At 43.0% G+C, this 15,414-nt stretch overlaps 1 protein-coding gene across 4 annotated transcripts in view; it reads right to left on the bottom strand.

Annotated features, from left to right (window-relative positions):
• ACVR1C (activin A receptor type 1C) overlaps positions 1–15,414 on the bottom strand; it is a 44,891-nt gene that overhangs the window by 5,178 nt on the left and 24,299 nt on the right. For all 4 annotated transcript variants that reach the window (XM_081187649.1, XM_081187650.1, XM_081187651.1 and 1 more), the window contains 5 exons: positions 11,601–11,846; positions 8,845–9,075; positions 6,054–6,221; positions 4,528–4,684; positions 3,135–3,259 (listed from right to left, as the gene is read on the bottom strand). In XM_081187649.1, the coding sequence (XP_081043775.1) occupies positions 3,135–3,259; positions 4,528–4,684; positions 6,054–6,221; positions 8,845–9,075; positions 11,601–11,846 (927 nt within the window). The remainder of the gene's footprint in view (positions 1–3,134; positions 3,260–4,527; positions 4,685–6,053; positions 6,222–8,844; positions 9,076–11,600; positions 11,847–15,414) is intronic.

The following is a 15,414-nucleotide window of genomic DNA, read 5'->3' on the forward strand; positions in this document are numbered from 1 at the left end:
CCGCATCCTTGAAGTATTCAGAAACTTATTTTCATTCAGGGCTACACGGGAAAGTCCTTGGAATTGCAGGCAATCATTCCTGTCAAACTAGCTCTGCGGTACCCACAATTCTTTCTGTCAGCTTGTTAAGGGGCAGGTGAAGACCCAATATGAGCTAATACAACTCTGGCTTGGATCCAAAGAATGAGAGGTAAAAGGAGATGATGCATTTCAGTGGGGGAAATGTAATAACGCAACCTATTATATAATGCAATATGACAACCCCTTATGTTGGAGCTGTAGCCCAGCTCTATGGTTTTACAATCCAGTGGGGATGAGGAAGGGATCCCAAGGGCCATATAGTCCTACCCTTTGCAATGCAGGAATCCTGTCCACAGGATTGAACCCCCAGCCTTCCAGTTAATAGCCAGATGCACTGACCCAGAACTCTCAAAGACGAAAGAAAGCATTGCACTTGAGCTAGATGCAAGCCTGTGGTTGTGGAAGAGTTTGGGGGGGGGGTGTGTGGAGTTCATTTATGCTGTGCTTTAATTAGTATGGCAATGTGTTTGATGCAGGAAGTCTTGGTCAAGTTGAGTAACCTTAAGTGACAGCTGAGATAGGGGTTGGAGATTGAACTCTCAGTATGCAAAAGGAGGAGAGAGAGCGTGCACATTGCGGTGGAGGGCTGCAGGTTTGGAATTCCACGATAGATGGTGTGATGGGCTGGGGCTAGACTAAGGGGCGGCAGAAGAAGTGTCTATATGTTTGGGTGCTGATTGGTCCATGTGGGTTTGTGCTGGTGTTCTTGGTTGGCAGCCAGAAGAGGAAGAGGATCAAGGAAGAAGAAAGGAGACCTGAGAGGAAGACCAAGTGGTTTGATGGCTGAAGATTTGCTGGGGTAGCTGAATCACTTGACAGGGAGAACTTGTCTACAGGGGCAGGAGGAGTTGGGAATGCTGGGCTCTGGCGCCTGGTAGGAGCTCCAGAGGAAGGTCTTCCAAGACAAGACAGCAGAAACAGACCCACACTTCAATAGGTGAGTAGGGGTTAAAACAGAGGCTTCAACAAAAGTCCTCAGCCATAGTGTTGAGGGCTTAATTAATTAACAAGGGCAGTTGCCAGAAGCTGTATGGTACTGGTAACAGTAGTGTAAAAGCTGTTGGTATTGAAGGTGACAGTAACAAATTAGCAAAGTGTGTAATTTGAAGCTCACAATCTTACTATAAATAAATGTTAATATTGTCAAATATAGTAACTATATACAACTGGCTTTATCTCATAGTTACCAGGATTACTGGTAAGTTAAGGGTACAAGCAATATTAAATGGTTGCAGAAGTACAGGTGCAGGAAAACTACTGGACATGGAAGCTGGTTTTGTTTAAGGAAGGAAATACCCCCTTTCCCACCACAGGGAACCACCGACAGAAGTTTGATTCAGAACAACAATCAATCGTAGATGGCTTCTGGTTTTCACCAATCCTGAAGCAGCAGCTGAATGGCCTACTGGGGCCTACTGGGGTGTCATTTATTAATTTCTTAAATTGATATACTGCCCTTCAACCAAGGATCACTGTTCTCTTTATAGTTGCATTTTATACATATGATATTTGCAACTCAATGCTCTTCTGTTATTAAAGGTAAAGGGACCCCTGACCATTAGGTCCAGTCGTGGCCGACACTGGGGTTGCGGCTCTCATCTCACTTTACTGGCTGAGGGAGCCGGCGTACAGAAGGTCTTTAGTTTCCACTAGGGTGATGTCCACTACCATGGCAATCTATGAGCGCTGAGCAGTTATGAGCACCTACTGAAGAGTGCCCATGATATAAGCAGTGGACAAGCTGCACGTGTCTTCTCCCCTTCCCGCTCCATGTCCGTGGAGTAGTTTTAACAATTTTACTTTGAAAATGCAAGTAAAGCAAGCGGAGCCATGGTGGAGCCCATTTAAAAAAAGGAGGGGTGGTTAGCAAAACCATTTTATCTAGTTAGCTTCCTCACTTCCATTGACTGGTTTACATAGTAAAGGTAAAGGGACCCCTGACCATTAGGTCCAGTCGTAACCGACTCCGGGGTTGCGGCGCTCATCTTGCTTTACTGGCCGAGCTTCCGGGTCATGTGGCCAGCATGACTAAGATGCTTCTGGCGAACCAGAGCAGCGCACAGAAACACCGTTTACCTTCCCGCCGGAGCAGTACCTATTTATCTACTTGCACCTTGACGTGCTTTCGAACTGCTAGGTGGGCAGGAGCAGGGACCAAGCAATGGGAGCTCACCCCGTCACGGGGATTCGAACCGCTGACCTTCTGATCGGCAAGTCCTAGGCTCTGTGGTTTAACCCACAGCGCCACCCGCATCCCTTATTACAATGTTACATTTTGTAAGCCACTTACCTGGTGAAAGAAGGTATATGTTCTTAAAATTAAATAAAGTACCAGTTGTGCAATTTCCTATTCTCCAGTCTCCCCACTATTCCTTTCCTCCTCACCGATTATTTCAGTCACTCATAAGCCGCCTTTAAACAGTGTTATTTGTCTAGAAAAGAGAGCTGCCCTTCTTTTTTTATAATGGCAATGGTGCACAACTGAGAGGTGCCAGGAGGAAAAAAAAAACCCTGTCTTTAGGTATTATTCATGTGAGGGAGCATCACACTACAGTGGTACCTCGGGTTAAGAACTTAATTCGTTATGGAGGTCCGTTCTTAACCTGAGGTACCACTTTAGCTAATGGGGCCTCCTGCTGCCACCACCTGATTTCTGTTCTCCTCCTGAAGCAAAGTTCTTGACCCGAGGTACTTTTTCTGGGTTAGCAGAGTCTGTAACCTGAAGTGTCTGTAACCCGAGGTACCACTGCATGTCTAGGACACAGAGCACCCCCATCCCCGCAAGCAGAGGGGATCTTCTTCAGATGCCTGCATTGGTACAGCTAGTCACATGTGATGCTACAGCAGCATAGCTCTGCTCCCTAGTCATAGTGTGAGACCCTTCTTCCCATGTGTAACACATACTTCCACAACCCTATTCCTGTGTTGGAAACCGCACTGAGTGCCAAGCAAACAGGATGAAACATGTCCCTGTTTTTATGCTATCTAAGAATAGTTTTAAAACACAATGGCAGGGGTCTGGAGCATTAAAAAGAGAGAGACATAGGTTATACCTCCAACTGAGCATCTTCGGGATATCTCCCAGTACACCAGCCCAAGAGAGTAGATATCTGCACGCTTGAAGGACTCGAAGATACTTATGTTCATCGTGTCATCAAGTATTTCTGGAGCCATGTACCTTTCAAATACAGAGATACCAAAACTCATATTTACCAAAGAGGTAGAAAGAGGTGTGTTTAGTTAACTAGGATTAAAATTAAGGGACAACAAATAAAAATGAAATACAAATGTGGTATTTTTAAAACACTGAACTTGTTTGAGAGAAAGCAGAAGATTCAAGGCATTCTTGTTAGGTCTCCCAATTCCTGGGAGTTGGTCTTTAGCCCTTCTCATGAGATCAACATTTATGTATTATGAAAACATTAAAGAGGGAGGCAGGATCTCAATAACTGATCCTGACCCCTTGGACCTGTGCACATTCAGTAGACCATCAGAACAGTACTGCCTAGTTTGTACATCACACTAAGTCAAACCATGGCTGCCAAAGAGGCCACTTCACTTGTACCTGGCAGTTCTATGGTGGTACTGTGCCGAACTAAGCCATGACTTGACTTAGTGTATTGTCTGAACCTGGGCTCATGCATTAGCTCTCTCCAAATTAACCATGTGCTACAACTAAGGTTTTTCCTATGACTTACAGCTTATGGTTTGTCCAGGAGATTGTAAACCATGAGCTTGGGTTCAGATAACACAGTAAAGCAAACCTTGAGCTCAAGTCATCTCAAAGCAACTGCAGGAATCCTTGCGTATTTGCTTCTCCCCCTGCCCTCCACAGCACAGGAAATAGTGAGGGCAAACTGCAAGCTGCATTAACCTGCTGTTTAGCACTGCATGAGTTTTTCCTTTCTTTTAATGAAGCAGCTCCAGCGCTGGGCCTGTCAGGAGGGAAGCTCCGACTGGCACACTACAGCTTTTCTTTGAGGGGAACTTGGTGTGGGGTAAAGGGTTAATTCCATCCTACCTGATTGTCCTGTCCCTGCCCTCAGTGGCTGCTATTTTAAAAGAGAGCATGCAATCACACACAGCAGTAACATACACATATTTTGCAGTGTGTCATTTGACCGTAATAAAGGCAGATATGCGGTGAGCCTTGAGTAATACAACATTAATTTTTGAAGGATTCTTGGCTACTGGAATCTTGATTCTCATTTGCCTAGTTACACATGTTGCTGCATGTCGTGTGGACAAATCCGAGTGAGGGCAAGGAGACCGCGAAACATATTTCACCCCGTTTCACCAGTCCCTTCAAATATCTCTGAAACAAACTGGGGATGGGGAGACATTTCACAGGGGGAAAAGTTTTGGGGGTTTTTTTGCCATATGCATGTAGAGTTCCAGCTCAACCCTCTTGAGTGTGAAATATTTATTACAAGCATACTGACTTACCTCTTGGTTCCCACTCTAGAATTCTGAGGTATGTCAATTGTGTTCAACAGAGAGTCGTGCTTGACAGCCAGTCCCAGGTCAGCAATGGCACAGGTTTCATTCCTTTTGACTAAAATGTTTTTAGATTTCAGATCTCTGTGGGAAATGGCTGGTTTGCCTGCGAAGCACAAAAAATATGCCCACAATGTCTTTACATTACCCACTGATATGTTTAACAGAAACGTTCATTGCATGTATGTAAATGTAAGCCACAAAAATTCAGAAGTAATGTCTTCTGCTCATACGACTTTTTTTCAGCTCTTGTTTTAACACTCAAAAGTTTATCACCCTATCCTTGACAGCAGGGCTGGGGAAGCTTTTTTCCATCGAAGGGTAATGCCAGCAGCAGGTGGGGCTAGAACAATGCACACAAACTCTCTTTTGCTGTCTTAAGTGGGGAGGGGGGAGTGTGTGAGTAATGATGATCTTAAGATTATTAACCTCTCTCTCTCTCTCTCTCTCTCTCTCTCACACACACACACACACACACACAGAGAGAGAGAGAGAGAGAGAGAGAGAGAGAGAGAGAGAGAGAGTCCACACACAATTCCCTTTACATGCATGTATCTATCAATACTATGGGATGTGATACATAAGTAGCAGTCAAGTACAACATTCCTTGTTTTCCTAGAGTGGACATGCAGGGGAACGTTGGGCTCAGCCAGTTGAAAACTTCCTGTTTCCTCGTGGCTGGGGCATACTTCCTTTGCATGTGACCTTACCTGTCCAGGTAACAAAAGGGCAAGTCACGCAGCGCACACACTCTCTTTGACTTCCTCCATCATTGGAGCAGCTTTTTAGCTAGAAATGCTCTGTTGGCTGCCAACAGGGAACACTGGGATTATCCCTATATGGGATACATCCACACGTATATACTTTGTAACTAAGTCTGCCTTCAGGGATCCAACTGTGAACTGATGATGTGAGTAAACTAAGCCAAGATTGTGGCGTTTTTATTCTATGAAGAGGGATATAAGGGGACATACCAGGAATCTAATAGTAAGAGGCTTAAACAAGTCTGCAACCTGCTATCTGCTGTGTGTTTAAAAGGGGGAATGTAAAACTCTGCTAAGTAAAGGAACTTGCATGCAAGTTAGGAAGAATATTAGAAAACAATATATCCTCTCCTGCCTCCCTAAACATTCCTACACACACAGTTGCTTCACATCCACATACCTCTCCCCACTTCTTCAATGTAAATTAAAATTTTGTGTAGGGGAGAGGGGAGTGGAAGGCAATTTCCACACTAATATTACTATTTAGGCACCAACTCCCTCATTTATATTAAAAGTGTTGGGATTTTTTGTAAACATGTATCTACCAAATGTACTGTGCTCATTTAATACACAAAGATGCCAAAGAAGGCGCAGAAATAATCATGATTCAAACAAATCCTGGTTCATTCACTTCTCCAACATTCATCCAAGTCATCTTCTGCCCGAAGTGAGCTTAATGTGAAGGTAACTGCATAAACATGAACACATTACCTTGAGTGCCAACGATCTCCATGTGAAGATGGGCTAAGCCACTCGCTATGGAAAATGTCATCTTGATCATGCCGTTGGCTGTTACAGTGTTGTTGTTTAAGTAGTCAAACAAAGAACCTTGGTCGTGGTATTCTGAGACAAGCCACAGCTGAGTCCAAGTCCCATTATCTGTGGAGAGACATAACTGCATTTAACAATAAGTAGCAGTAGAGCACAGCAACCCTCAAAGGTGAAAATATTTTCTAAAGGTAGTCGTTTTGCAAGGCCCATTTATTTTCGCAACGGAATATTTGGCAATACAGAACATAAGAAGAGCCCTGCCGAATCAGGCCCAAGGCCCATCTAGTCTTGCATCCTGTTCTCACAGTGACCAGTGAGGTGCTTATGGGAAGCCCAAATGCAGGACATGAGTACAAGAGCATTCTGATCCCCATAAAGTGGCACTTAGAGAAAGGCCCACGGCCTCCGACAGTGAGGGAGAACAAAGTGAATATGGCCAGCGGCCTTGGTAGCCTTCCCCTGCTCCACAAATTTTGTCTCATCCTCTTTTGAAGCCATCTAAGCTGGTGGCCATCACAACTTCTTGTGGGAACAAATTTCATGGTTTAACTAGGCATTGTGTGAAGAAGGACTTTCTTTGGGCTGCCCTGAACCTCTCAATGTTCTGCTTCATTGGATGATCCCAAATTCATGTCCCCAAGTCACTCTTCCTTATACATAAGAGTTGCAAATGTTTTAACCTTTCCTCACAGCAGAATTTCTCCATCCCCCTTTGGTTGCCGTTTTCTGACCCCATTTCAACTCTACAATATCCTTTTTAAGATGAAGCAACCAGAACTGTACACTGTAGGAAAAGTTTAATTCATGCCAGAATGGAATTTCACACTAAAAAGCTGCAATCTCCAACACACTTACTAGGGCATAAGTCCCACTGAAGACAGTGGGGGCTCATCTCCAAGTGAACATGCATAGGACTGTGTTGCAAATCTTATTTTGTAAGCCACATAGCAAGGAAATCACTGGTAAAGATCCACTTGTCATTAGAAGAAGAGGAGGAAGTTTCAAGGCTGGACTCTTGAGCTGCCTGCAGCCCATCTGTCTCCTTTGCTTGAGTCCTCAACAGGACCTGAATTGTCATGAGGAATGCCACCTATGCTAACCATCTGTTTAGAAAATAGCTTTAAAAATCTGTTGACATGCCCTTTTCTATAGGGCATGTGTGTGATGTCTCCTAAGGTGTTCAAGAGAATGGATGCTAGTTCTGCCCCCACCCCAATAGGAAATTACAGCTACAACTCGCTGCATATTCTAGTAAAGTATCTCAGATAGTTGGGTCAGCAGTCATATGATTGCTGGAAAATGTGAGGCAAGCACCAGCATAGGATTAAAATGTATGAAAGAACAGAAATTACAAATGAGCTCCAAGAGTTCAAGTTTGGAAAACGGATAATATAATAATATTGTGCAAGACTAATAACCATAATGCATAGCACCCTTTAGTAATGGGCACTGTCTTGCACCTCAAGTTGCAATTATTCCACACCTGAATCTGATCAGAGAATTACTTCTATGCTCATTATCCCCACAAAGGCAAGCATCCTTGTCCTTTGAAATCAATGGGCTTAACAGCATGCTGCATTGTGAAAGCTATAATGATGTATTAAAAAATGCCAAGTACCACAATGAATGGACTTAAAATACGGACAGATAGTTGTTTGTTTTGCAATTTAACTTTAAATGTAACCAAATGTTCCGACCTTCCTAAATCTCTTTTCCTTGCCCCACTACAAACATATTTTAATGATGGACACTGATATTTCAATACTTTAGTGAGATTGCTTTATTATGTATTTTAATCCTTTTGTATGTTTAATGTATGTATTTTAAAAATGCTGTGTGATTGGTTTCTATATTTTGTAATATTTCGGCATTCAGAGGTATACAAATTAATAAATAATTATAATTAAACTACTTGTCCCCCCCACCCTCTGCCAAAATCTGGAATGGTACCCTTGTCTTCACACCTGTTTTCTAATTAAGTGGGTTGCTATAAACCATTTAAAATGTTCCCAGCAGAATGCAGAACTACAGTTCTGTGGAAACCAAAGCAATCAAGTCTTGATTCCCATGCTCTTGCATTTAATTTAAATTATATATTTCTATAATTGTTTGGCATCCAATATAGTGTATCATGCCAGTGTGCTGTAGTGATCAGAGTGTTGGACTGAGAGCGTGGAGAGACAGATTCAAATCCCTGCTCACCCTCTCTCAGACCGACCTACCTCACAGGGCTATTGTGAAGATCAAAGGGCAACATACGGGATATGCTGCCTTGAGCCCCTTAGAGGAAAGGCATGATATAAATGTAATAAATAAATAACAAGGAATACCATAAATTAAAAATCAAACGCTCACTCACTGTTAAACACACTGATGAGACACACTAACAGCACCCCAGTGACAAGCAATACTAATAACAGCACCAAGGGCACCGCTAAAAGCCACCACCCATGAGAATTAGTGGGGTTGGAACTAAATACAGCACACGGATACAGGGAAAGCCTTTTCTCTTTATAACTACTGAACCTCCATTGGTGAGGGAATCCTGGAAAGTGCCTACAATGAAAATCTCAGGGGTGGGGAGGCTTGTACTGGAGTATAAACAGAGTGGGACTACGCTTGGCATCACATCATCCAAATCATAACAAACCAGGCTTTCTTAAAGAATATAACAACACAGGGCTAATCTAGCACAGGGCAAACATTGTGAAATGGTGTGGAAGTACTATACCCTTGTTATCGGCAGCAATAAAACCCAAGATATTTTCATGCCTCAGCATAATGGTCTGGTAGATTTCTGCTTCACGAAACCAAGATCTTTCGTCTCTCGAGGAAAAGATCTTCACAGCCACGTCTTCTCCGCACCATTTTCCACGCCAGACTTCGCCGAATCGACCCTTTCCTACTATTTCCTGAAGGACTATTGTTCTTGCAATTGTTCTTTGGACAAGCAGAGGCAAGCCTAACAAAAGAAATACAAGCATTAAAACGTTTTCTTAACCCTCCCTCCAATAATTACCACTGATCTACAACACGTGCAATATATACGCAGAGGCAATCTCCAATTTGTGAAATCCACATCTTCTTGTAATCAGTGGCAAAACTCCCATTGTTTTTGGTACAGCTGGATTGCTCTTTGGTTGCAATCTATCTATCTATCTATCTATCTATCTATCTATCTATCTATCTATCTATCTATCTATCCATCTAATAGCAAACCCAGATGGCAAGTGCCAACAGAATTGGATCAAAAATGGGCTTTCTGGTACTGAGGAATGCTTGTTGTGGCTATCACACAGCAACAGTGTGTGTGTGTGTGTGTGTGTGTGTGTGTGTGTGTGTGTGTGTGTGTAAAAACCAATGGGATCTTCTCAGTCAGGACCAGCAGGTCATAGCTGATATCTCATTGTAAGCATAAGGTTATCAGTTGTGGCTGTCTCTAATTTTGTGTTATGCCACGTTCCCTGTGGCAACCATTTTGTGTTATGCCATGCTTTCCTCATAGCAGTTATTTTGTGACTGGTGTCCCCAGCACTCTCTCAAAATTTGAAATATGCCACTGGTCCGAAAAGGTGGATAACCCCTGCTTTACAGTATGTCATTTTCAAGTGGCATTTCCTGTTTCTACCCAAGGGCAACAGGACCAACTAGCAGCCCACAGGCATAGTCTCACCTCAGAAGCAAACTTGATCTGGCCCTCCTGAGAGTGACACACTAGAAAAGGAGAATGAATTACCAACAGCAGATTTAACCCTTGATTATTAGATAACTTGGGGGATAATGTCACAACCTTACAGATGGAAAATGAAAGTAGTCCCTGAGAATGACAACGGCGCTCTTCAAAGATATCAAATAACAATGACATAAGTACCATCACTTCTGTTTTGTGAACAATTGATAGATCAGCCCTGTCTAATGCCAAGACTTCAGGACACTCTGCTTGGAAGAAATTAGATTGCAGCCCCAGTGTCTTCACTTCACACAAGGCATGGTGTTAAGCAAGAAGATTAATCTAAATCTACACTTATTTCAAAACAGTTTTAAAGTTTCTGGCTCAGGAAACACCCAGGAATTGTCAGCATAGGCCTGACCTTTGAAGCCAAAACATTTGTCTTTCGCAGACATATAAAGAATAGTCTGGAAATGCTGCAGAGACTTCAGCTACTGTAGCTTGACAAGTCTTCAACCTCTTCCTCATTTGGCTTGCGGTCAGATATTGCTCAGAATATCAAAGATGATACTTTTTTCCCTGGCAAACTTTAGCTCTCAGTGGAGAAAGACACAGAATATGCTGAAGTAAATAATATCTCTCAGAGTGGTGAATGGCACTATTTAGCGGGAAGAAACTCCAATGAAAATCCGCATCATTACATATTTTTACATGGCTGTTTATTTGTGTATATTTTAAATTTTTATATATGGATGTTTTATGATGGCCTGTATTTGTAATGTGGTGGCGCTGTGGGTTAAACCACAGAGCCTAGGGCTTGCTGATCAGAAGGTTGGCAGTTCGAATCCCCGCGATGGGGTGAGCTCCCGTTGCTCGGTTCCTGCTCCTGCCAACCTAGCAGTTTGAAAGCACGTCAAAGTGCAAGTAGATAAATACCTCCAGCGGGAAGATAAACATGTTTCCATGCGCTGCTCTGGTTCGCCAGAAGCGGCTTAGTCATGCTGGCCACATGACCCAGAAGCTGTACGCCAGTTCCCTTGGCCAATAAAGCGAGATGAATGCTGCAACCCCAGAGTCGGTCACGACTAGACCTAATGGTCAGGGTTCTCTTTACCTTTACCTATTTGTAATGCCTAATAAAGGTTTGGCAAAGTAAGTAAGCAAGCAAGCTAAAGTCAGATGAACATTTCTAAAGCCATCACCACCTTTGAGGGAACTCTTACCTGGAACTTCAGAAGTTTTATCATGCGGGGGGGGGGGCACATAATTTTTCCACATAGTACACCAATTCTAAGCAGCAGCCTTACTAACTGCATTTCAGGGTGTTTTTCCCCCATGTTACTTATTTGAATATTCACACATGTGTTGGGAAAGATTAACATTCTCCAGATGGTTTCATGTGCATACATGTCTTTTATGAAACAGACTGCATGAAACACATCTTGAGAAGCAGGCATGCCTCACTCTAACAGAGAAGCTACACAAAACTGCCCCGGTCATTATGCAATATTGATTCTTAATGTTGCTATGGCCTTCGGTTAATACAATAAACTATTTGGTTTGCATTTTTAATGTCTAGCTGCGACACCTGTTCTTTGCATAGCTGTAGACACAATGCAGCTGTGTAACAGACACCAGATTAAAAGCAATTTTTCTATTTGCACTTCCAGTTATCAGGAGTATACCTCACCCCCTTCGCTTCCCATTTTCAGGCTCTTCCAGAGAGATTTTTTAGCACTATGCCTCTTGGAATATTACCTTAATCTGCTACACATCATGGGAAATTCCAACAGAATCCACAGCGCACACTCACATACCAGATCCAGAACCTGACGTCGTCATATCATAAATCAGATCTTTGAGAGTCTTCCCTGGGTTCACCAGACTGCATTCTGACAGAGGCTCTTCAATGTTTTGTCTTCTTTTCTTCCTGAATCTGCAGTTGTTGCCTTGATGTGTGCACAGAGTCAGCATTAAAGCTATAGACAAGACACATACTGGTACAGTTATAACCACCGTCAGTTCCACAGGGCCCAGCTTTGATTTTCTTGCAGCATCTGGACCTTAAAAAGACACAAACCAAAATCTGTCAAATCTACTATGCTCTCAAAGGAGCATGTAAATGTACTTTTTTTTTTTTTTTTACTGGAAGTGACAAGAAGGATTGACATTATATTGAGAAAGTTGAGAACGTGGCTGTCTTGGTTATCGAACTCCATGGTCACATCCATACCGTATGTTTAAAGGGCATGGTTTCCCTGAAAAAACTTGGGAACTGTAGTGTGTTAAAGCAGCTTGGAATTGTAGCTCAGGGGGGGCAAACTACAGTTTGACATGATACGATACGATACGATACGATACAATACAATACAATACAATACAATACAATACAATACAATACAATACAATATGATATGATATCTTTATTATCATTGTCCCATACAGAACAATGAAATTGAAAATCTACATAAGACATTCAAAAACCCCTAAAAACTCTGAAACCCCATTTTAAAATACAATATACAATAGAGACCCCTTATACTGCTTTTAGAACCAGAATTGCATTTGGTAGAAACTGTTTCTCAGGCAGCTAGTCCTGGTCTTTATAACCCTATACCTTCTTCCAGAAGGCAGAAACTGAAAGAGATCATTTCCGGGGTGCATACTATCCTGTGCTATCTCTGCAGCTTTCTAATGGCACCTGACAGCATAGATTTGATCTAAGGTGCGAAGAGTGCACCCAATTATTCTCTCTGCAGTCTTTACAACCCTGGACAGCATTGTTTTTTCCCTGGCTGTGCAGTTCCCAAACCACACACACAGTATTCTTTGCAGGGGGAGGCACGATTGTTAAAGGGTTATAAATCATAGAATCATAGAATCATAGAGTTGGAAGAGACCACAAGGGCCATCGAGTCCAACCCCCTGCCAAGCAGGAAACACCATCAGAGCACTCCTGACATATGGTTGTCAAGCCTCTGCTTAAAGACCTCCAAAGAAGGAGACTCCAAATGCTTGATGTGGATTTGACCCAGGTCATTCCAAAGTCTTCACTCCTCATCAACATCAATTCACCAGTGCTTAGACTTCTCCTAAGCACTTTACAAATAATAAAACAGGTATCTCTTTGTCATGCTTTTCCAAAGTGACTGGAATAATCTGACAAGTCCCAGGAGCCTATGGTGCAACTACACACACACACACATATACATACACACCCACACCCCACAACCAGTATTATCCCAAGTTCTGCTGTGGTGGGGAAGGGCCAGAGCATGTGCTTCTCCCCACACAGCCTGGAGGTTGTCGTTTTATGCCAGAAGCACAGAAAAGGTCCAATGCTTCCACTGCAAGTGAAGAAATGGGGCCTAGAAGATGTGACACAAAATGGGGGGAAACAGTTCAAACAAGAGGCAAATGTATAAGTGTCTAGATATGTTCAAAATGGCAACTAATACAAGAGGTCAGTTCTGGTAGTTAATCCTCTGTAAAGTAGGACGCATGTTCACATGGTTAAGTCCTCAAGGAGCCATCCATTCCAAGTCTGCTTTACAGATAAAGAGCCTTAAAGAGGGGGGAGCAAGAGTAGGGAAAGTGTTTCATTTCTACTTAGCTGACAATAATGGTTTCTGAATTTGCCTCTATGCCTATAGCTTGGCTTATGGAAACGTTTGTCCTCCTTTTTTGGTGATGCCTATTGGGCCAGCCTATTGACACAGAATTGGCTAAGCAGCCTCTCCCTCTTCTTTGGACAGCTACTGTGCAAATAAATTACACCACAGGTTCACAATGCAAGTCTTTTTTAAACCAGATCAGATAACTACATACATGCATCTAGTGAACATTTCCAGGGGGGCAGGGGCGGGGGTTCTATTTCACAGCAGCATAGAACAATCAGAAGAGTGCTTGCTTCTTTTTTTAAAAAAAAGCACAACAAATTAAGGCAGAACAAAGGCAGGGATCAAAAGGACCCGGCTAAAATTTGGCTGCAGAATACAGTGTGATGAGGTGACACCTACTGCCCTCAATTTAGCCAATTTCTTTGTCGTGTGCTGCCAAGCACTCAGCTTCTGTAAACAAACCACTCAGTGGGTGGAATGTCATCACTGATAAGCTTATCACCAGAGGTCTGATGGGCATGGGACATGAGCAGAAATCTTCCCACTGACACCTTAGCCCCCTTCACATGAAGGAGAGTCTGTCCACAAGCTGAAGAGGTAAGGATGCCACACCACTCAACCATGTGTTGAGTGCAGAGGTCTAGGAAAGGGAAATCTTCATGCTCCATGTGTGGATGTCAGAGCAGGGCCAAAGAATCTACATGGCTTGAGAGCAGTGGCACAGTTACACTGCTGCCTCACCGCCTTTGCATGAAGGGGGTCCTGTCATGTTTAGAAGGTGCTTATCACATGCATCAACGTATTTAGCCATGGCATTAGTACACCAGATGGGTGCCATGCTGCCATGATCATGCCACATGAGTCAGTGGACACATAGTATGTGTCAACCCGATGTGCCGTGCATGGAATGCTTACCTGGAAAAGCACAATTTGTGTTTAGAGCTTTGTAAACAAAAACATAACACTTTTTTAGCCTGGTTAGGATCATTAGGAAAAGAATTGAAAATAAGAACGGCCAATATTATAGGTTGCAGCCACACTTGGAATACTGCCTACAGTTCTGTTCACCTCACCTCAAAAAGGATATTCAGGAAAAAAAGACCCTGGGGTTGAGGCAACTCCATTTTGTGGATAGGTTGCGTGGAATCACGGAGTCATGGAATTGGGAGGGGCCACAATCTTTTGCCCAATGTGGGGCTCAAACCCACGACCCTGAAGTTAAGAGAGCCATGCTTTACCAACTGAGCTATCCCAGGCAGGCTTTTGTAGAAAGAGGCAAATAAGGGGTGATACAATACAGGTGTATAAAACAATGCTTGGTTTGGGGAAAGTGGACGGAGAAATGATGTTTTTTTCTCCCTCTCTCATATCGCTAGAACTTGGGGACATCCAATGACACTGAATGGTGGGAGATTAAGAACTGACTTAGTTGGTTTCTAAGGTGCTACTGGAAGGAATTTTTTAAAATTTTCTTTTGACAAAAGGAAGCAATTCCTCGCGCACTGCATAGCTTTTTAAAAATGTATTTTTATTAAAGATTTTCTTGGTTTACAAAGGTTTGTGCAATGTCTCTCTCTTGTCCCCCCCCCCCCCCCACTCACTGCATAGCTAAATGTTGGAATTCGCTTGCACAAGAGCCAGAAATGGCCACCGATTTGGCCATCTTTTAAAGAAAATTAGGTAAATTCATGGAATATAAGGCTATCAGTGCTTACTGGTCATGGAAGGTATATTACTCTCCCCACACCAGTTCCAGAGGATATGTGACTCTGAAGACCAGTTGCTAGGGAGTGTCAAAAGACTGCTGTTGTGCTCATACCCTGCTTGCAGGCTAGCCTGGTCTAACTTGAAGGGCTCTGATGTTCTTACTGTGGGAAGCATATTGTTGAACAACTGCTAAACAAAAGGGGTCTGTAGTTTGATCCATCAGTGGTGGTATTCATCCATAACTGTGTCTATAGTATCCTCAAATATTGCATCAGTGGAGATTACATTTTCACCATGTTAGAAA

The sequence above is a fragment of the Podarcis bocagei genome (genome assembly GCF_964188305.1).
Source record: "Podarcis bocagei genome assembly, chromosome: 1".
Taxonomy (NCBI): Eukaryota; Metazoa; Chordata; class Lepidosauria; order Squamata; family Lacertidae; genus Podarcis; species Podarcis bocagei.